This window comes from Colossoma macropomum, unplaced genomic scaffold (assembly GCF_904425465.1).
Source record: "Colossoma macropomum unplaced genomic scaffold, Colossoma_macropomum, whole genome shotgun sequence".
In the NCBI taxonomy this organism is placed as follows: domain Eukaryota; kingdom Metazoa; phylum Chordata; class Actinopteri; order Characiformes; family Serrasalmidae; genus Colossoma; species Colossoma macropomum.
The window spans coordinates 5994447-6011578 of NW_023494786.1; the positions used below are offsets into that span (position 1 = coordinate 5994447).

The following is a 17132-nucleotide window of genomic DNA, read 5'->3' on the forward strand; positions in this document are numbered from 1 at the left end:
AAGCAGCTGCGGGCGGTGCGAGAGCGCCCCCCAACTGGCTGTCTCCTCTCTCCCTCCCTCCCTGGAAACGGGAGGCCCTTCGTGAATTCCTCCTGCGTGTCTTTCTGCCGCCCGGCGCCTCCTGTCCTACCCCAGTCGCCTCAGTCAGTTCTAGAATCTGTTCGTCCGTCGCTTGTGGCGTTTAACCTCTTTTGTCGGTTTGTTTGTTTTTTTTTTTACGTCTTTCCCCCTCATATCTTTTATCACGGCCCCCAGCCATGGCGGCGAGTGCCAAGCGAAAACAAGAGGAGAAGCACCTGAAGATGCTCCGGGAGATGACCAGCTTACCGCCCAACCGCAAGTGCTTCGACTGCGACCAGCGCGGCCCGACCTACGCTAACATGACAGTCGGCTCCTTCGTCTGCACCTCCTGCTCCGGCATTCTGTGAGTAAGCTTAGCTAACGGCTAACTGTCCGCTGTGTACTTTAACGACCTTTTTGTGCTTACTGAGACTTAACCGTTTATATCGACTGTGCTCCAATTTCACCTGGGCAGTTAGCCAACTTCCACCAACGTTTTTGTCTGCGTTGGGTGGGTAGGTTGGGGGTGGCTCACTAACTGCTAGTGGGTCAGCTAGCTAACTTAGCCAGGGTAGCTAACAGACACTAACGTAATACAGATAACGTTAGCTGGGGAACGTTAGCACACGATAAAATCGGTTAGCTACCTAATGCTATAGGTCGGTTTAAGTGTGCTCTAGCTTAGTTGTTCTGTTATTTAAGTCTATTCGTTAAGCGGTAATTTAGCTAGTGTTGACAAGATTGAACAGCATGGACCGACGAAGTCGACTTCTTGTTCGAATTTCCCAGTTCCACCTTAAATGGTGCATCAGTTACAATCGGGTGTCTGGGGCGCCAGAATGTAACTGAAGCACCATTTAAGGTGGAACGGGAAAATTAGAATAGGAAGCCAACTTTAGCCTCGTTGGAATGTGATTGCTTTGGCTACTCGGCTTGGTAACCGGTTACCTGTTAGGCTTAAACAAGAGTTGTAGCGTTAAGTTCACTGTCTGCATGTTAGCGATAACGGGATGGTCTGAGTGTCTAGTTGGCAACACAGTAGAGTCCACACGTTAGCTGGCCAAGGACCCTTTAATCTCCATGTTGTGTAAAACTCCTAGACAGTTAGCTTGGGTAGCTACGTAACCGTCTTTAGAATCTATGTGGTGGAAAACCGCTAGCCGGCTAGCATAGCTAGCTAAACCTTTTGGGCGTGTGCGCCGAGTAATACAGCGCCATTCTCACCAAAACTGTTTCAGATTAAAGTACCCTAATGATGGTCAACTAGTTAGCAGTCCAACTGATAGTCCGTAGTGTAAAATGAGTTAATTTAATGGAACTCCTTAGGAAGAAGTTTACTGATAAGCTTCCTGAACCCTGACAGACACGCTTGTAACGGGGCTTTTGCGTTGTAACCGTTAGCAGTTTGGCATAGTATTGTCGATGTGTTTAATTTGGTAGCTATAATCTGTATTGTAGGGTCACCACTGGGTTGTAGTTGTCGTTAACTTTCCATAACTAGCTATAATTTAGCTATAATTTGTGTATTAACGATGTTAAAGGAGAATTCCACCGATTTTTCAAAATTTATGCATAATTCGGTGGTTGAGAGAGAGTAATTCACATTGGTCTGATGTGAAGTGGCTCATTGTAAAGAATCGTGCAGACTCAGATTTCTTTTTTTACTGTGGCAGTGATGGGAACTAGGAGTTATGATGTCTGCAACACAAATAAAGACATTTTATTTACTATCCAAAACCACCAGTGAACCTACACGTGTCTTCTGAGTTTTTATATGTAATGTTGATGATGGTAAATGGACAATCTGAAAAAAGTTTTTTTTAGAGTCTGTTTTGCCTTGCAACACCCCACATGTACCCCTCCGCCATGACTGAGCTTCAATAAATGGATTAACAGGATGTTTTTGGCCAAACCAAAACTACTGTAAAACAGAGTCTCAGACGTCAAGCAGTGTATTCAGTGTGCGGGAGCTTTTAAAGGTATTAAACTCTTCATACGTCTGGTTTGTATCACTACCACTGTGAGTAGTTCTGACTCAGCAAGTTTCTCTAAAGCGGATCGTTTCGCATCAAACCGCTCCGAATGTCTTTGTTTACATCTCAACCATTTGATTATGTGGAATTTTTGAAAAATCAGTGGAGCTCCCCTTTAACGTTTGCGGCAATGATGCTCTGCTGCTGTTGTGTAACCAGGCATCTGTTAAGGCCAAGGATTTAGGATTAGATTTGGATATTTCCCTCAAATGCAGATTTAAATCGGAGCACAAGAGACACAGTTAGGCTATTCATGGACCAACTTGTGAGATTTTCTTGAAATGACGAGTAAGTCTGTGTTTCAGCTGGCCTCTAAATGTGTGCTAAAACCTTACTGAAAGGCTGACAAAAGCAGTTTCCTAAGATTTTGACCAGCAGCGCAGATAATACGTAGAACTGTGAGAATATTTTAACATATTTTTTTATGAAATTGCGGAACTGGAAAAGCGAGCCTAAAGGGTCTACATTATTCCTGTACTTTTCTCTTCTGAAGTGGATTTAAGGACAAAAAACAGTACTAATTCCTTTGTATGTGATCATTTTCAAACCTTACTTCGTTTCTTAGAATTAAACAGGCTATTTTTGTAACTGTGTCTTTAATAACCTCTTTTCTGATTGTCTGCTCTGTAGTGTATCTCATTCAGAAGGAAATTTAGGCTGAAACTCCATTTAAGTTCAGTGTGGTTGGGCATGCTAACCTGCTTTAGGCTGAATAGGTGGATATATGTAAATGTGATTGTGACCAAAACCAGAAACAACCTGTTTTCTCCAACTTTTTAAAGAGTTTTTTTAAACTCTTTATATATGTAGAAAAAGCTTAGTTTTGAATATATTCTAAGTAATTGTTTGTTTAAGGCCCAGGTTTCCCAGAGGATCTGATTGAAAAGGTTGAGATACAACCCATTTTTTTTTCTAGCCATGAGTCTGTTAGGGGCTGTTTTTCAGTTATATTTAGTGAACCAGTTTTGCACTTGTGTTCAAAACTTTCGTGGCACATGAAACTCGATTTGAAATCTGGAAGTTTCTGTATTATGTTGCCTACTATTTAGTGTTTGTGCCAGGTGTTCTGTGGTTGAGCAGAGACAGCGCTGGTTGAGGTTGCAAGATAAATGTCAGGCTTAAGTCCCTCACACACCAAGCCAGCTTTGGAGGTCGGATGGTGTCAGGCTGCCGGTGGCCAACCGTCACCTGTTGGCTCTAGTTGGTCCTTGTCACCACTGTTTTGGCCAGTTGAGAATGTTGAATCTGCACCAACGTTAAGTCTTAAGAGAGAGTTCTCTGATCGGCTGTTTAGGCTGACACACACACAGAGTAGCCTGATTTTTCTTTTTTTCTTTGGATTCTTTTTGAACTCAGAGACGAACACAACGTCATTGGACGAATGTACTAGGACGAATGTGCCAGCCACCAGTTACGTCAGCTAACAGGTGCCTGCGCTGACTAGCATCGTGTTGAGTGATGGGGGGAAGAAGTGGGGGCCATCTTACCTACCCAGAGAGCGAGGCCAGGACGGCTGTAGCATCACCAGGGATCGAACTCATGATCTCCTGATGATAGAACCAGTGCTTAGACAGTCGTGTCACGTGGGAGCCCCGTAGCCTGATAATTTTTTTTGGTTTTGTTTTTTTTTAAACACCAGTGCAAGAAGCAAAGCTTTATCACTCAGGATGGGCATTTAACCTTAATTGGCACTAGTTTAACGTCAGCTTGGTGTGTCTGGGCACTTTAGTAGCATAAGGTTATTAGGACAAAGTTACTTTGGGTTTAGTTTAAGGCCAAAACTATTGAATGTTTTTGTTTTTGTATTCTGTCGAATACTGTCTTCAGTATTTTAATAAGACCCAGAAAAGCGCAAGGCGTTTCGTTTTAATGACCGAGTAGAAAAAATCTTAACGTTATTATTATTGATAATTATTAGTTACTGCTTATTAATTTTACAAATGATGATGATGATGATGATTATTATTGTTATTATTATTAATATATTGGTAGTAGCAGCTGTTAGGGTTGGACACATAGATGATCATGACAGACATCATGTTGTTGAGCCATCAACGCTTTAGTCAGCGGATCCTGTTTACAGCCTAACATTACACCAATTATTCACGCTAACAAATTAACTTCATGTCAACTTTGTAATTGTGTTTACACTGATAGTCAGGTACAGTCATAGAACCATAAATTATTCCCTTTTCACATTAATGTCTAATGTAGAAATCTGTTTTTAAACTGGTATTTCAATAATTTTCACCGTGGTAGCTAGCTGTGTTAGCTAGCAGGGTTAGCTTGTTGCTATATGGGATTTTTATGTCTGTTCTACTTTAAATATGGGCGTATTTAGCTCATTAAAGTATGTGAGTAACATTTCTTTACGTTATATGTCTCCATTTATAGTTAACGTTTTCTTTAAAGGCTTAAACTTGGAAGTTTTTTTTTTATTATCCTAGCGTTAGCCTGTTAGCCAGCTAGCTTTCTGCTACCTGTCCACCCTGCTAGTGAGGGCAGAATATAACCAGTTATCAAGAGAATATAGCATGTAAAAAAAGTTAACGTGAGTCTTTTAGGAGTAAGCAGTGATGTTCAACTGGCAGTGTATCATCAAGTTGCATTCAATAGACACAGATTTCTACTGGGCTTTTCACTGAGTCATTATGAAGCCACAGTCTAATGTCTGCTGAATCTCTGTGCTAATTATGCTTGTAACATTGCTGTTCTTGCCGTGATTTCATTTTTCCTCAGTACGTTGTCGCAGAATGACTTGGAGACGTTTACTTGGACAAAACAGTAACTAAAAAATAAGCACACTTTCTTTGACTTTGCTAAAAACGTTAATAAACGACACTTCCATTCTCCAACCGAATGTTTCTGCCATAATCGCGAAACACATTTTGCCCCCTAGCCTAGGAACATCCATTTAAAATCTGGGCTTGTATATCTGTACTCAAACTTTTGCAGGGTTTTGAGGACAATGCAACTAAGCTGGATTTTTAGTGGTCACATTAAGCTGTGAGAGAATCATTTCAAAGAAGAGAGTGAGTTACTGAGGTATTTTCTGGCCCATGGAAAAGAAAACCTGCTGTTGCAATCCCATTTGTGATGGTCATAAATTCTGGGTTTTGAGATCTTACAAGATTTTAAAAATTTGTACATGGTCTAATTTTACCCACTTTTGACTATTAACAGAGTAGTTTTGATTGCATTCCAGTAGCATCACAGTTCCATGTGACGGAGAAAACAAAGCACTCTTGTTTAGGCCTGGTGAAGGTTAATTGAGTTACTGTGGTAACAGCCCCCAGTAATGGTAAAACTTGTTTACCTACAATTAAAAGTTGTTCATTTGTTGATTTCTTTCATGCAAACTATAGTGAGATAGCAGTGTTCCCACATGTGAACATAACTGAACTTTTAAACATTGGGTGTTGTGATATCCTACCTACCCCATTCATTATACCTACCGATGAGACTGTTGTAGGAACTCCGCTACAGTGGTTAAACACACTCTGTACCTCAGGCTGATATCATGCCTGTACATTGTGTGAGGTCTCAGACCGAAAAACGGCTGCGGTCTTGGGGAAAACACGAGTAAACACGTCTTTGCTCTTACTGATCAGGGACAGCAAATTGTTTTAAACGGCCTCAGGTGTAATGTCTTCATAGAAGAAGCAAAGGGCTAAGCTTCGTGGCCACAAACAATAGCAGTTAATTTCTTTCTTACTAGATGAAGATACAGTTTTGTGGCCAAGATGTCGATATACTGCAACCACAGCTTTTACTGAGGGGTATTTTTTCCTTTGCTTTACCCTTTTGGTGTGTAATGTCCAAGAAGCACACGAGAGAGCTATGTTAATCTGTGATACCATGTGAGCTGAGTCTTAATCTTTGTTAAATAAAAAGAAACAAAGTGAAGCTGGGTGATATGGCAGAAGTGTAATTTCACAGCTATGCATCTCACTGTCCACTTGTGATTAAATCATTTGAGACAGATGTCAATACCAGGCATGAAAAGGGCAGTTCTGGATAATGAGAACGAACTTGTTCAAACCTGCTGGTGTATTTCTTTGTTGTTATCTCAAATAATAAATTTAATAATGTAATTTATGTCCTGCAAAATTGAATTTTTCCTCTTAATTGATAAAGTTATGTAGGAATCGACCACTGGTAGGACCCATTCACGGAAAACGGAACAAACAGTCTAATAAACCAGCACTGGGAGAGTAAATTGGAACAGACAGTAACTGTTGTCAGCGGCAGTGTCATCTGGTCTTGGTAGATGTTTCCTAAAAGCTGTCCAGATGCCTGGATGCTCCTATCAAGTCCACTGCTCTAGGCCATTTCTCTCTTTCCTCACACATTATGTTGAGGTAAATAAAAGTTTCATTATTTGACTGGTCTGACCGGTTGTTGCTTTTGTTAATCTACACCAAGATATCTGATGCTGCATTTCCTTTGGCCAGTCAGTGAGTCGGTTGCTGGTAGCACCGTTTCACACAGCACCTCATGGACAGCACAACTTCAACTTTGCCGCCAGTGTATCCTGACTGTGAAAAGCCTGTGAAAGTCCAGTCCTGGGACCAGGGTGGCAAATTTATACCAGCCTCCTGCAAAATGAAAAATTAGCATAATGGAGAGAGCGGTGTGGCTGCAGGTTTTTATTTCATAGAAGTATTATCAATGTAACCATAATCTTATAAGAATGGAAACTTTTCTACTATCAATAGTAATAAAGAACAACTTCTCTACTTTTAAATGACATTTGCTTTAGATCAGTCAACATGCAGAAACAGTGGTTGGTTGAACTGTAACACTGACCATGAAGTTCACGGTTTTGAGAAGGTACTTACATTGTGAACGTTGCAGTTATCACTCATATCACTAAAGTTAGATAGCTAGTGTGTTACTGACAGTACTCGCTTTCATTTCATATTTTTCCCACTTTGTAGCTTGAAGTCGAAAATGATGCAGTTCTGAGCTCTGACTTCCCACTTCTGAGCCGAGTGGAATGCACTATTAGACTGGGGGCCGTTTTTTTTTTGTGTTCTACTAGCATTAATAGCATAGAGATTGAAAATGTTCAAATTACTTAAGCTACCCTGAAACTGCTTTCAACCAGAGCATGTATTTGACAGCTGTTCTTTAGATACCTGCCACATTGTGTAACTTCTGAGAGGAGACTTGTCTCCTCTGAAGGGGCTATTCGGGTGATGTCTCCCTGTGGTAGGGTGGCTCCATTCTCTGAGTCAGAGAGATAATTGAGTTCTGTAAGAATTGGCATCAGTAGCGCTCTGCTGTGGCTGGGTGGGTCATGCGTCAGACAGCCAGGCTTCAGCTTCCGACAGACACGCAAAGGCAGTGTGGTGTTATTATTTTGTTTAATTCACTTTTTATTAGACCTTTTTTTAGGTGTATTGAATCATCAAAAATGATCTCTATTATACAGTGTGATTTCAAAAAGATTCATCCGATTTCAAAATGATTTATTTCACTTGTAAGTCATTACAGAATAATGCAGTAAATGGTTTAAGCGAGCATAAAGTTTATTATGTCATTTTACAAGTGCTCAATATGAACCTCCTTCAGCTTTACGGACAACATCAATGCCATATGCAAATTCATCCCATACTCGATTGAGCATGTTTGTTGTGACTGTACTCACGGCTCTTTCAATGCGATTTCGGAGATCATCCAGTGTTGTGGAACCAACGACGAATGCTCTGAGCATGTCACGAAAGTCATGTTGCACAGTTATGACTGATTCATTCTTATTGAAGTGGAGAACGCAAAATGCTTTCTGCTCAGGGTCCGCCATCTCCTCGCAGACTGAAGGAAGCCATCTTACGGTGACAGTCAGAAACTCTATGACCCCCTCTTTCAATTGGTGTGTGATTGGTTCCTAGGCGCCTCACGGTTGTAAAAATTTGGGGCTTTGAAATCGGATAAATCTTTTTGAATCACCCTGTATAACTAGTATAAGATGGCTCTAAGATGATTAGTCGTAGTTCTTAATGATCAACAAATTTCACACACTCTGATTGTGTGTGTTCATTTTGAATGGGCTTTTTTTTTTTAATCATTTTATCATCAAAGGTGTGGTGGACTGTCCATACAGTCGACGTGTCCGCTTAATGGTTCTATGAGCTTTACTGCCATGCTGTTGACTTATTAGCCTGTCTGCTCTTCTGCTCTTCTCCTGTTACTGCAGATACTCCCCATCCTAAACCTGTGGTTTAGAAGAGGAACAGTGTCTGAAAGGGAAAGGAGAATGATACGCAAATTAGAAGGATGTAGTTAACATTTGCTGTGCTTTAGGCTTTATTTCCGTCTTTGGATCCACCCATCTCATGGGAGTGGTGTGAGGTTTTATTTATTTATTTTTTCTTTCAAGGTTTTGATCACACTGATGTTATTGACATTTTAGTGACATTGTTGAGAGCTCTGTTTATGTTATCACAATGGCAGGCAGTAGAACAATTGATAACAGTCAGATTCTGGAACTGCTTGGAGAATTCTACAGTCACTCACAAAGGCGAAGAAACAAAAGAAAGGGGGGCAAAAGAGGTCATGCTGTGTGCTTCAGTGGGGAGCGTTTCCCAATCCTAGCGTCCCAAAAAGCCACAAGACTGTACTCGCCTGCTCCTGCCTGCAACCGTCACTCCCTCATTCCACTGATAAACTGCTCGATGATTAAACTTGTTTATTACCAGCTTGCAAAAGCAACATAAACAGTGAAGGAATCTCTGACCTTGATCAGCATTCGAAATTTCTTGAAATTTTGTAATTGTGTGCATTATACAGGAAATACCGAATATGAGGTATCGATTTGTGCTTGCAAAGTGCCTACAGAGTGACATCATTGAGCTCATAAACATATTTTTATGGTAATCTGGTTGTTTCTTTTAAAATAGGATGCATAGATACCAATTTTTTTTTATTTTTTTTTGTTTAGACTGAGTGTATGTTTTTGGTATTTACCAATACTGATACTGTAATGAGTAACCTAAATCTAGCTGATTAGATTTAGCATTAGTTCCCTTAGATCAAGTAGCATTGCAGTGAAGAACAGCCAATGGATTTTGTCCCATGTCAGAAACAGCTATAAGTAAAGTACATTTCATAGTTTTGATCCCCACTCCTCATTTGTTTCTTTCAGCAACAGTCTCCGTAGCAGAGTGACAGCAGGAATCCCATCCAAGGCTTTTGCATCCAAGGACATTTTGAGTTTTGCATTTTGTTGCTGTCTTTTCGTTGACTGGTTTAGCTGTAGTTGAATGTCCTTTAAAGCTGAGCATACACTGTGCAGTTTTAGAAATCTTGTTCTTTGGTCACTCACAGTATACATTTGAATAGACAATCATGCATGGACAAAGCCCACAATTTATATACTTACACTCGGTCCAGCTGACAAGCTACGTGAAATGCAGCTCCTACAGACAGCTCTATCAATTATCAATAAAGCAGTTTCATTTAAAACAACACACAGTACCTCTGAGTACTGAGCAAACATGCTGAGAAGCTGCTACAGCAGCTTTGCTAACTTGTACCACACTGTGCACTGAAACTAAAATCAAACGTTCTTTTTACAGCCTATTTTACAAAGAAATTTCTAAAAAATTACTGTATAAAACATTTTACCCGAAATTCTATTGTCAATGACTTCACTCTTGCAGATGTTGACTTTTTGTCTCTGTTTTGTAAGTCTATGTTTTATTTTGCCTTTTTTACCAATTTAATACAAAGTTATTAGTTAGAAATTGTATTAGCAGCATACCAACCTACCATGGATTTACAGGTTTGTACAAAAGCCTTTGATGAGTACATCCACCTGAGAGTCTTCTGACCATATGCTTTAGTGTAAGGGATAAGACAAAAACAGACCTTTTTATTCAAAGGTCTTACCATGGTTATTGTCAAATTTATATCATGGTTATTGTCAAATTTGCTTACATTATTATTTTTTTTAAACATTCTGTTGTTTATTTCCAGGTTTAATTCAGGAAGAAAACAGATTTTAAATGTAGTGTCAGCCTTTTGGACCCCACTGTATTTGCAGATGACAGTATTTCATACTTATTTTATGCAAGTGCAAACATGGACAACAATAGATAAAACAGACAGGATCATACATGAAAATGAAACTCAGAGTTAAATTTGTCCAATTTTAAAGCACAATATCAAAATGGTGTGCCATACGGAACATCATGCTCTCCCACCCTTATTCCTATTTACAGGCAGTTCATCTAGTGCATTGTGGTCCTGTTCTGTTGAGGCTGGCTCACACATTTGTGGTCTGTTGTATTCAAGTCTACAGCCGTGAAAGCTCTGACTGCAATGCACCGCAGAGTCATTGTGTTCATTGTGTGTTAGTAGTTCTCTGATGAATGTCTGCTGCATGGCGGTTAGCTAAGTTTCTTGGAATGATTGTGCCAGGCTAGTTTTCAATAAAGTAGTTATTTTGTGAAAGTGAATGTGTCAGCATTGTGCATGTATGCAATATCCTGTAATGCACTCAGTGCTCTTCCTCTGGCCTTCAGTGAACTTGGTCAGATTTGTTGACCGACATGCTCTCCACATTTGCACAGAACGTGAGTATTGGGTGTATTTGGAAGAAATCAATCTGATCTGAGTTGTTGTGGTTTTCCTAGACAGAAACAGAATGATCAGTAACTGTGTTTGTCTTTGTGGCCGTCTGTGTGCGCAAGCAGGAAGTGTGTGCTGTGTTCCGCCACATCAGCAGCATGTGGTCTGCATGTGCAACAGGAAATGGAAACAGCAGGACAGGAAGTTAACTCTGGTCCCTCACCTCAAAGTCTGGAATTTAGCAAACACAAGTGAATCTGTGTGGGGTCCGTTTCTGTCTGCTCAAATGAGTCACTCTTACTGTGTGAGATGACTTCAGTTTTATTGGCGTGTGTTGTCTTTATTTGACTTAAACGCAGTATCGTGTTGGCAGTGGATCTGCTGATACCTATGACTGACACTACGAAGCAATTTTTTGATGCGTGCATACAGTAGCACTTGTATATGTGTCAGCAGACAGAACTTAACACATCGGCAGTCTGGGATGACAAGCAGCACTATAAGTGCTCAGTTCAAAATCTGTAACAGCGTTATTTTGAGGGAAATTAGTAATTTACAGTAATCTGCCTCTGTGTAGTGACTTAAAATCTGAAATTTTTAGTCCAGGTTGTTATTTAGCGAGTGGAAGGACTCTTGGAGTAATGTTAGCCTTTATAGCAGCCCACTAGCTGGTGTAGTGTCAGCTGTGTCACTCGGCAGCAGGACTTCATGGCCTGTTGCTTCAACCAAGCCGGAAAAATACTAAAAGTTGCTTCTAACATGTGCAGGTGTGCCAGTAAACGGAACTTAACAACACGTCGGCCGGGTGGGATGACAAGCAGCATTGAAAATGCTCGTGGCAAAATCTGTAACAGCAGTATTTCATGGGAAATGTGTGCCATCATCACTTTACAAAAACGCTCACATAGAGCATTTTTGTAAAGTGGCCCTTATTTATCAGGCACCCCAATGTAAGAACACTGATCTAAGATCAGGCCTCATTAGTCCAAGTCCTATTCAATGCTATGTAAAAGGCATAAACTGACATCAGATCAGCATTATTTATCTGAGATGTTTGATAAACATGGGCCAGTATGAGTATAAATCGTAGGCTTTGTCCGTACATGACGGTCTATTCAAACATATAGTGTACAAGATTTCTAAAATTACCCCAAACAAGAGACTTAAAGAAGACATGAACTCCACAAGTGAGCTCCTTGGATGTGATTCCTGCACGATTCCATGTGAGTCACTCTGCTACAGAGACTTTTATCGAAAGAGACAGATAAAGGGGCATGAGAACAAAACTATGAAACATACTTTAGTTACAGCTGTACAGAAGTACTTTTCTGGTGTGGAACAGAACCCGCTCTTCTCCGTTGTAACGCTTCTTGATCCTAGCTGACTAATGCATGTCATTTCAAATTAGCTAGATTTGAACAGTTTAGCTGTTAAGATACGTTGCACTCATTACACTAACAACTACTTAGTTCAAAATAGTTAATTATGGTACCAGACTCTGTATCGCTAAGTACTAAAAAACATGTACTCAATCTGAAAAAAAACACAGTATCAATACATAACACATAGTTGTCAGCCCCTCCCTTTAAACAAAACTGGGGTCATATGTAGGGTATGTTTAATACAGTTTATGGGCTGTTTGCTTTAGACTGACCCCACCTACCAGGACTACATTCCACAGTCCATACAAGAAACGCTTTCTAATATCTTGGTGCATTTATTCAGAATTCAGTTGTGTGGGCGCACTTATAACTGTGTGTATTAAGAGTTTTATAGTGATTTCGAATGCGGCTCAGCCAATCAACTTATAGATTCGGATGTTTCTGGGTTTCACCCTTGATGGTTAGGCTTGTCGGGTTATGATTAATCGTAGATGAATGACAGTTGGCTATTTGTCTAGAGTTTGCATCTCTAACTAAGTGTTATACTATGATTTTGAAGGCTATCTAGCTCTGAATTGAGCCAGACAGATCTTTGGTTCAGTTTAGAAAACTGTTGAGCTGAACCTCCTTGGGTCACTAATCAGTTAATCCAGCTAGTTACTGGAGTTTGTAGAAAATATTTGTGGATATCCAGCATGTTATAGCAGGGTTTTTATTCAGCTATGTGTAAAAGCGCTACTGTAAAGGGTTAGCCAGTGGTTGACATGGTCAACACACACGTCTTTGTTAGTTGTCAGGTGGGGTCAGTTACTGTGTAAACAGATTTTATCTATGGGTGGGTTTCTCTGTATCTGTTTGTAACCCCCTGGTCATTTCCGGCACAGTATTCTGTCCAGGAATAATTTGCTAGTTTGCTGAAACAGAGACAGCACGTTGTGCATCTTAAAAGACTGCTTTGAAAAGAGAGAGACAGTGTGGCAATTATTGAGGTCATTACGGTATTTCATATCTATCCCAGTTTACTTTTTTCTCTTAAGACTAGCAAGCCGGCAACACTGCCCCATTTGGAAAAATGCTGGAGGGTGAAGCTGGCGATATATAGTTTGGGCTGTAATGCTGCATTATGATGTTAGAAGTCCTGACAGTGTGTTATTTTTTTTAATCATTTGTAGGTAATGATGTTGCATAGCCCTATTTTTAGACTTTAAAAATCCTTTTTCTAATGTGCCCATTATTAAATCATCAATGGATGCAGTTACTTCTGTGCATTGGCCTAATTATACTTTGACTAGACTAAGTGAGTCTAATCTGTTTCATCTGACAGACTCTGTATCCTCTCTGTATGATTATGGAGGGGTCATCTAGCCCTAATGAATGCTGTAAACATTTTATTTTAACACTACTATGGTTACACATACATACAGCGTGTGATACTGTAGTGCTGGAGGTGGTTGGGAGTCTCTCCCAGACTGTGACCCATTTTCCCTTTCCTGACACTACCGGGGCCTGTCCTTCATCTGCCCAAGGTGAATGCAGTGTGGTAAAAATGTAATGTTATGACACTTTAGGATATTTTTCCAATACGTTGTGTATCATATTTCATTATCTGGGCTTCAAACATGCAGAATGGACTAGTGCCACATTTAAAAATACTGTTAAAAACTATACTATCAAAAAGGATCTAAATAAGTATTATAAGTAATAATAATATTTATTTAACATTCCACAGACTGCCCTGTCCTAAATCCAGTTCACCAGGACCAATTATGCTTTTGGAGACGTGCAGTTGGTATTTGTTCTTTAAAGGTGAATTCTGCAGCTTTTTAAAAATGGATAGAATGTAGACAAGATAGTTCAGAGTGGTTTGATGTGAAATGCTCCATTCTAGGGAACCTAACAGATTTTTTTCATAGTGATGGTGATAGGAACCAGACATCCAAATGCCTTTAAAAGCTACCACAGAATTACACGAAATGATTACGAATGCATTGCCCCTGGTTGCTATTTTTACACTGTAAAGAAATCCAGATCAGTTATTTTTTCTACAGTGAACCGTTTTACATCATTTCACATTTACTCAAAACCATCAGCAAGAGTCATTGTGAGAAACCACAGACTCAAACTGCAAAAGCTCCAACCCCAGTGACTCCAGATTTGATTTGGCCTCACATTGATCAGCTTGTGAACATGTCTGTGCAATTTTAACCCTCTAGAAAAAAATTATATTTCTATAATATTTAATTATATATAATCCAGGTAAACTTAGTCACCTATTGTACTTATCTGATTATATGCAACTGTTGAGGCCTACAAGAAAAAAAAGAAAACTCAAGGGAACATGCTTTCACTAATGCAGAAGCCTTCCTCGCACCAGCTACTGTTTACATTACAAGAGCATTGCACTGAGGTTTGAGTATGCTTTTAATATGCTCATCACATACTCGAACCACCAGATACTATTTATAGTAATACTGAGCAGCATAAAGCATAACACTACAGAATAGCACAGTCTGTGTAACATTATTCTAATACCTGTAGCACAAAATCATGGTGGAGTAGAGCAGAGGAAGAGGATAGAAACACTGAGATGTAGAAGAGAGCGGGAAGAGAAGAGAGAAAAGAACAGAGCAGGGGTTAATTTGATTGGGGAAGTGTTACACTTCTTCAGCTCCCTGTATTAGATTAGCTGCAGTCCCTGCGTGCGCGTGTGTGTACACTATATTAAGTGCAAGTCCCTGTGCGTATGTGTATGCAGTCTCTGTTTCCTCAGACTCGGCTGTGGAAATCTGAGTTATCGACTTATTACTCACGAATCTGGGACAAAGACTGCAAAGTTAGGCTGCATGGCAGCTTTAAATCTTTGTGTGCTTGTGTTCAACCCAAGTCCTGCATCTATATAAACTATATGGCCAAATGTTTGTGGACACCCATTTCTATCAGGTGTGTGAAATCAAGCACATAGCGATGCAATCTCTGTTGACAAACATTGGCAGTAGAATGGTGCTGTGATAGGATGCCACCTTTGCCACAGGGCAGTTAGTAGAATTTCTGCCCTGGTCAGCTGTAAGTGCTATTATTATGAAATGGACGTGTCTAGGAGCAGCAGCAGCTCATCAGGCGTTAAACCAAGCAAACTCCTAGAGTGGGAACACAGAGTACCGCAGTGTGTAGCGGTTAAAATGGTCTATCCTCTGTTGCATCACTCAGTACAGAGTTCCAAACCCTGGAAGCAACCACTGATGAGCTCAGTGACTGTGCAAGAACTGTAAGACAGAAGCTTCACGAAATAGGTTTCCATGGAGGATCACTATGCACAATGCTGATGAATGGTGTAAAGCACTCTGCCACTGGACTCTGGGGCAGTGGAAACGTATTCTCTGGAGTGATGAATCATGCTTTCCATTTGGCAGCCTTATTGATGAATCTGGCTTTGGTGAGTGTGAGGAGAATTCTACCTTCTCAAATGCATATTGCCAGCAGTAAAGTGTGGTGGAGGAGGCATAATGGGTCTGGGGCTGATTTTCAGGGTTTGGGCCCCTTAGTTCCAGTAAATTGTAATATTAATGCTTCAGCATACAAAGACATTTTAGACGATTATATGCCTCCAGCTTTGTGGCAGCAGTTTGGAAGACCCTTTCCTGTTCCAGCATGTCTGTGCCCCTGTGCACAAAGCGGGCTCCATAAAGACATGGTTTGATGAGTTTGATGTGAAGGAACTTCAGTGGCCTGCACAGATCCCTGACCTCAACCCAACAAACACTTTTGGGATGAACTGGAACGTCGACTTCTTCTCAAACGCCAGTGCCTGACCTCCTAAATGATCTTTTTTACTGAATAGCCACAGATTCACACAGACACACTCCAGAATCGTGTGAAAGCCTTCCCAGAAGAGTAGAGGATATTGTAGCTGATTTTGGGGCCAACTCTACATTAATCCCCATGTTTTGGAATAAGATGGTCAGTGTGTGTGTGTGTGTGTGTGTGTGTGTGTGTGTGTGTGTGTAATATGGATATATTTTGGTTGAGAGATGTGCTGCTGAGTTTTGAAAGATACCATGACAGAGGGGAGGGTTTTGTTATGGCAAAGTGAAGCATGCATTGTGATTGTTCTTGGTATTGATATCTTTGTGATATTTTGTCCAGCCTTTAGGAACGACGTGCAAGTGTTCATGAATGTAAAACTAAATGGCCAGTGAGGAGGGACTGGGTCATTAGCACGCCATTAGCAGGCCAGTCTCCATTTCCTCATTTTCCAGAGCACAGATCTACAGGACTCTCCTGGGATCTGTGTGTGTGTGTACCTGTAGTGTGTAAATGTAGCTCCCTCAGCTGACAGTTGCTTTGATTTAAATAAATCCCTTAAATTTTACTAAGAAAATTTTTCCTACAATTGGTACAGCCATTTGAATAACCCGTACATTTACCTCATTTATGAAACCATGTGCGTTGATCTTTATCAGTTTGATGAGAAACAAAGTGTTGTTTATCAAGCTAAATGCTAGGGAGTCACCAGTGGCACATGTTTGCAACCTATCACAAGAGATTAAGAGACACTGCAGAGAAACAGCTGTTTATAGTTGGCCATTTTAATAGCAGTCAAATGACCCCTTTACTGTCAAAGCAGGCATATCTTGGCCCACCAGACTCTCGGCAGTAGTCAGAAGTTTGACTTTTGAGAAACCAATCCTAACTGACCTGTTTAGAGCTTTTATTTGAGGCAATAATATAAATTGGTCTTAAGTGCCTGGTAAGTTTCCTACTGCTCCAGACTGCTAGCCAGCTGCCTTCAGTTGCATTTATTTCTGAGAATAAATAAGATGGTAATAGCTAACAAGCTGTTTTAGACTGCACTGGGCATTAAGAGCATATTGGGTTTAGCATGTGCTCTGGTAGAAAACAGTTTGGCTTAAAAACCTTGACTCTAAAGAATCTGAAGTATGGTCACTTATCTGCTCACTGCCAGTTGCTGGACTTTTCCTTTTTAAGAGGGTGGTTAAAAAGGCACTGTTTCCTCAGGTGTCCTGCACTGATCATCACTACTATTGTCAGAAATATAGATGTTTTCAGTTTATAATGATATCAG

The 17132-nt window shown here is 40.4% G+C and overlaps 1 protein-coding gene across 6 annotated transcripts in view; it reads left to right on the forward strand.

Moving 5' to 3' along the window:
• The window catches only part of agfg1a (ArfGAP with FG repeats 1a), a 62037-nt gene continuing 44905 nt past the window's right edge, over positions 1–17132 (forward strand). The window contains exon 1 of one of the 6 annotated variants that reach the window (XM_036558728.1): positions 1–424. In XM_036558728.1, the coding sequence (XP_036414621.1) occupies positions 258–424 (167 nt within the window). In that variant the 5' untranslated portion in view covers positions 1–257. The remainder of the gene's footprint in view (positions 425–17132) is intronic. The other 5 variants (XM_036558752.1, XM_036558736.1, XM_036558744.1 and 2 more) reach the window with 5 other exon arrangements.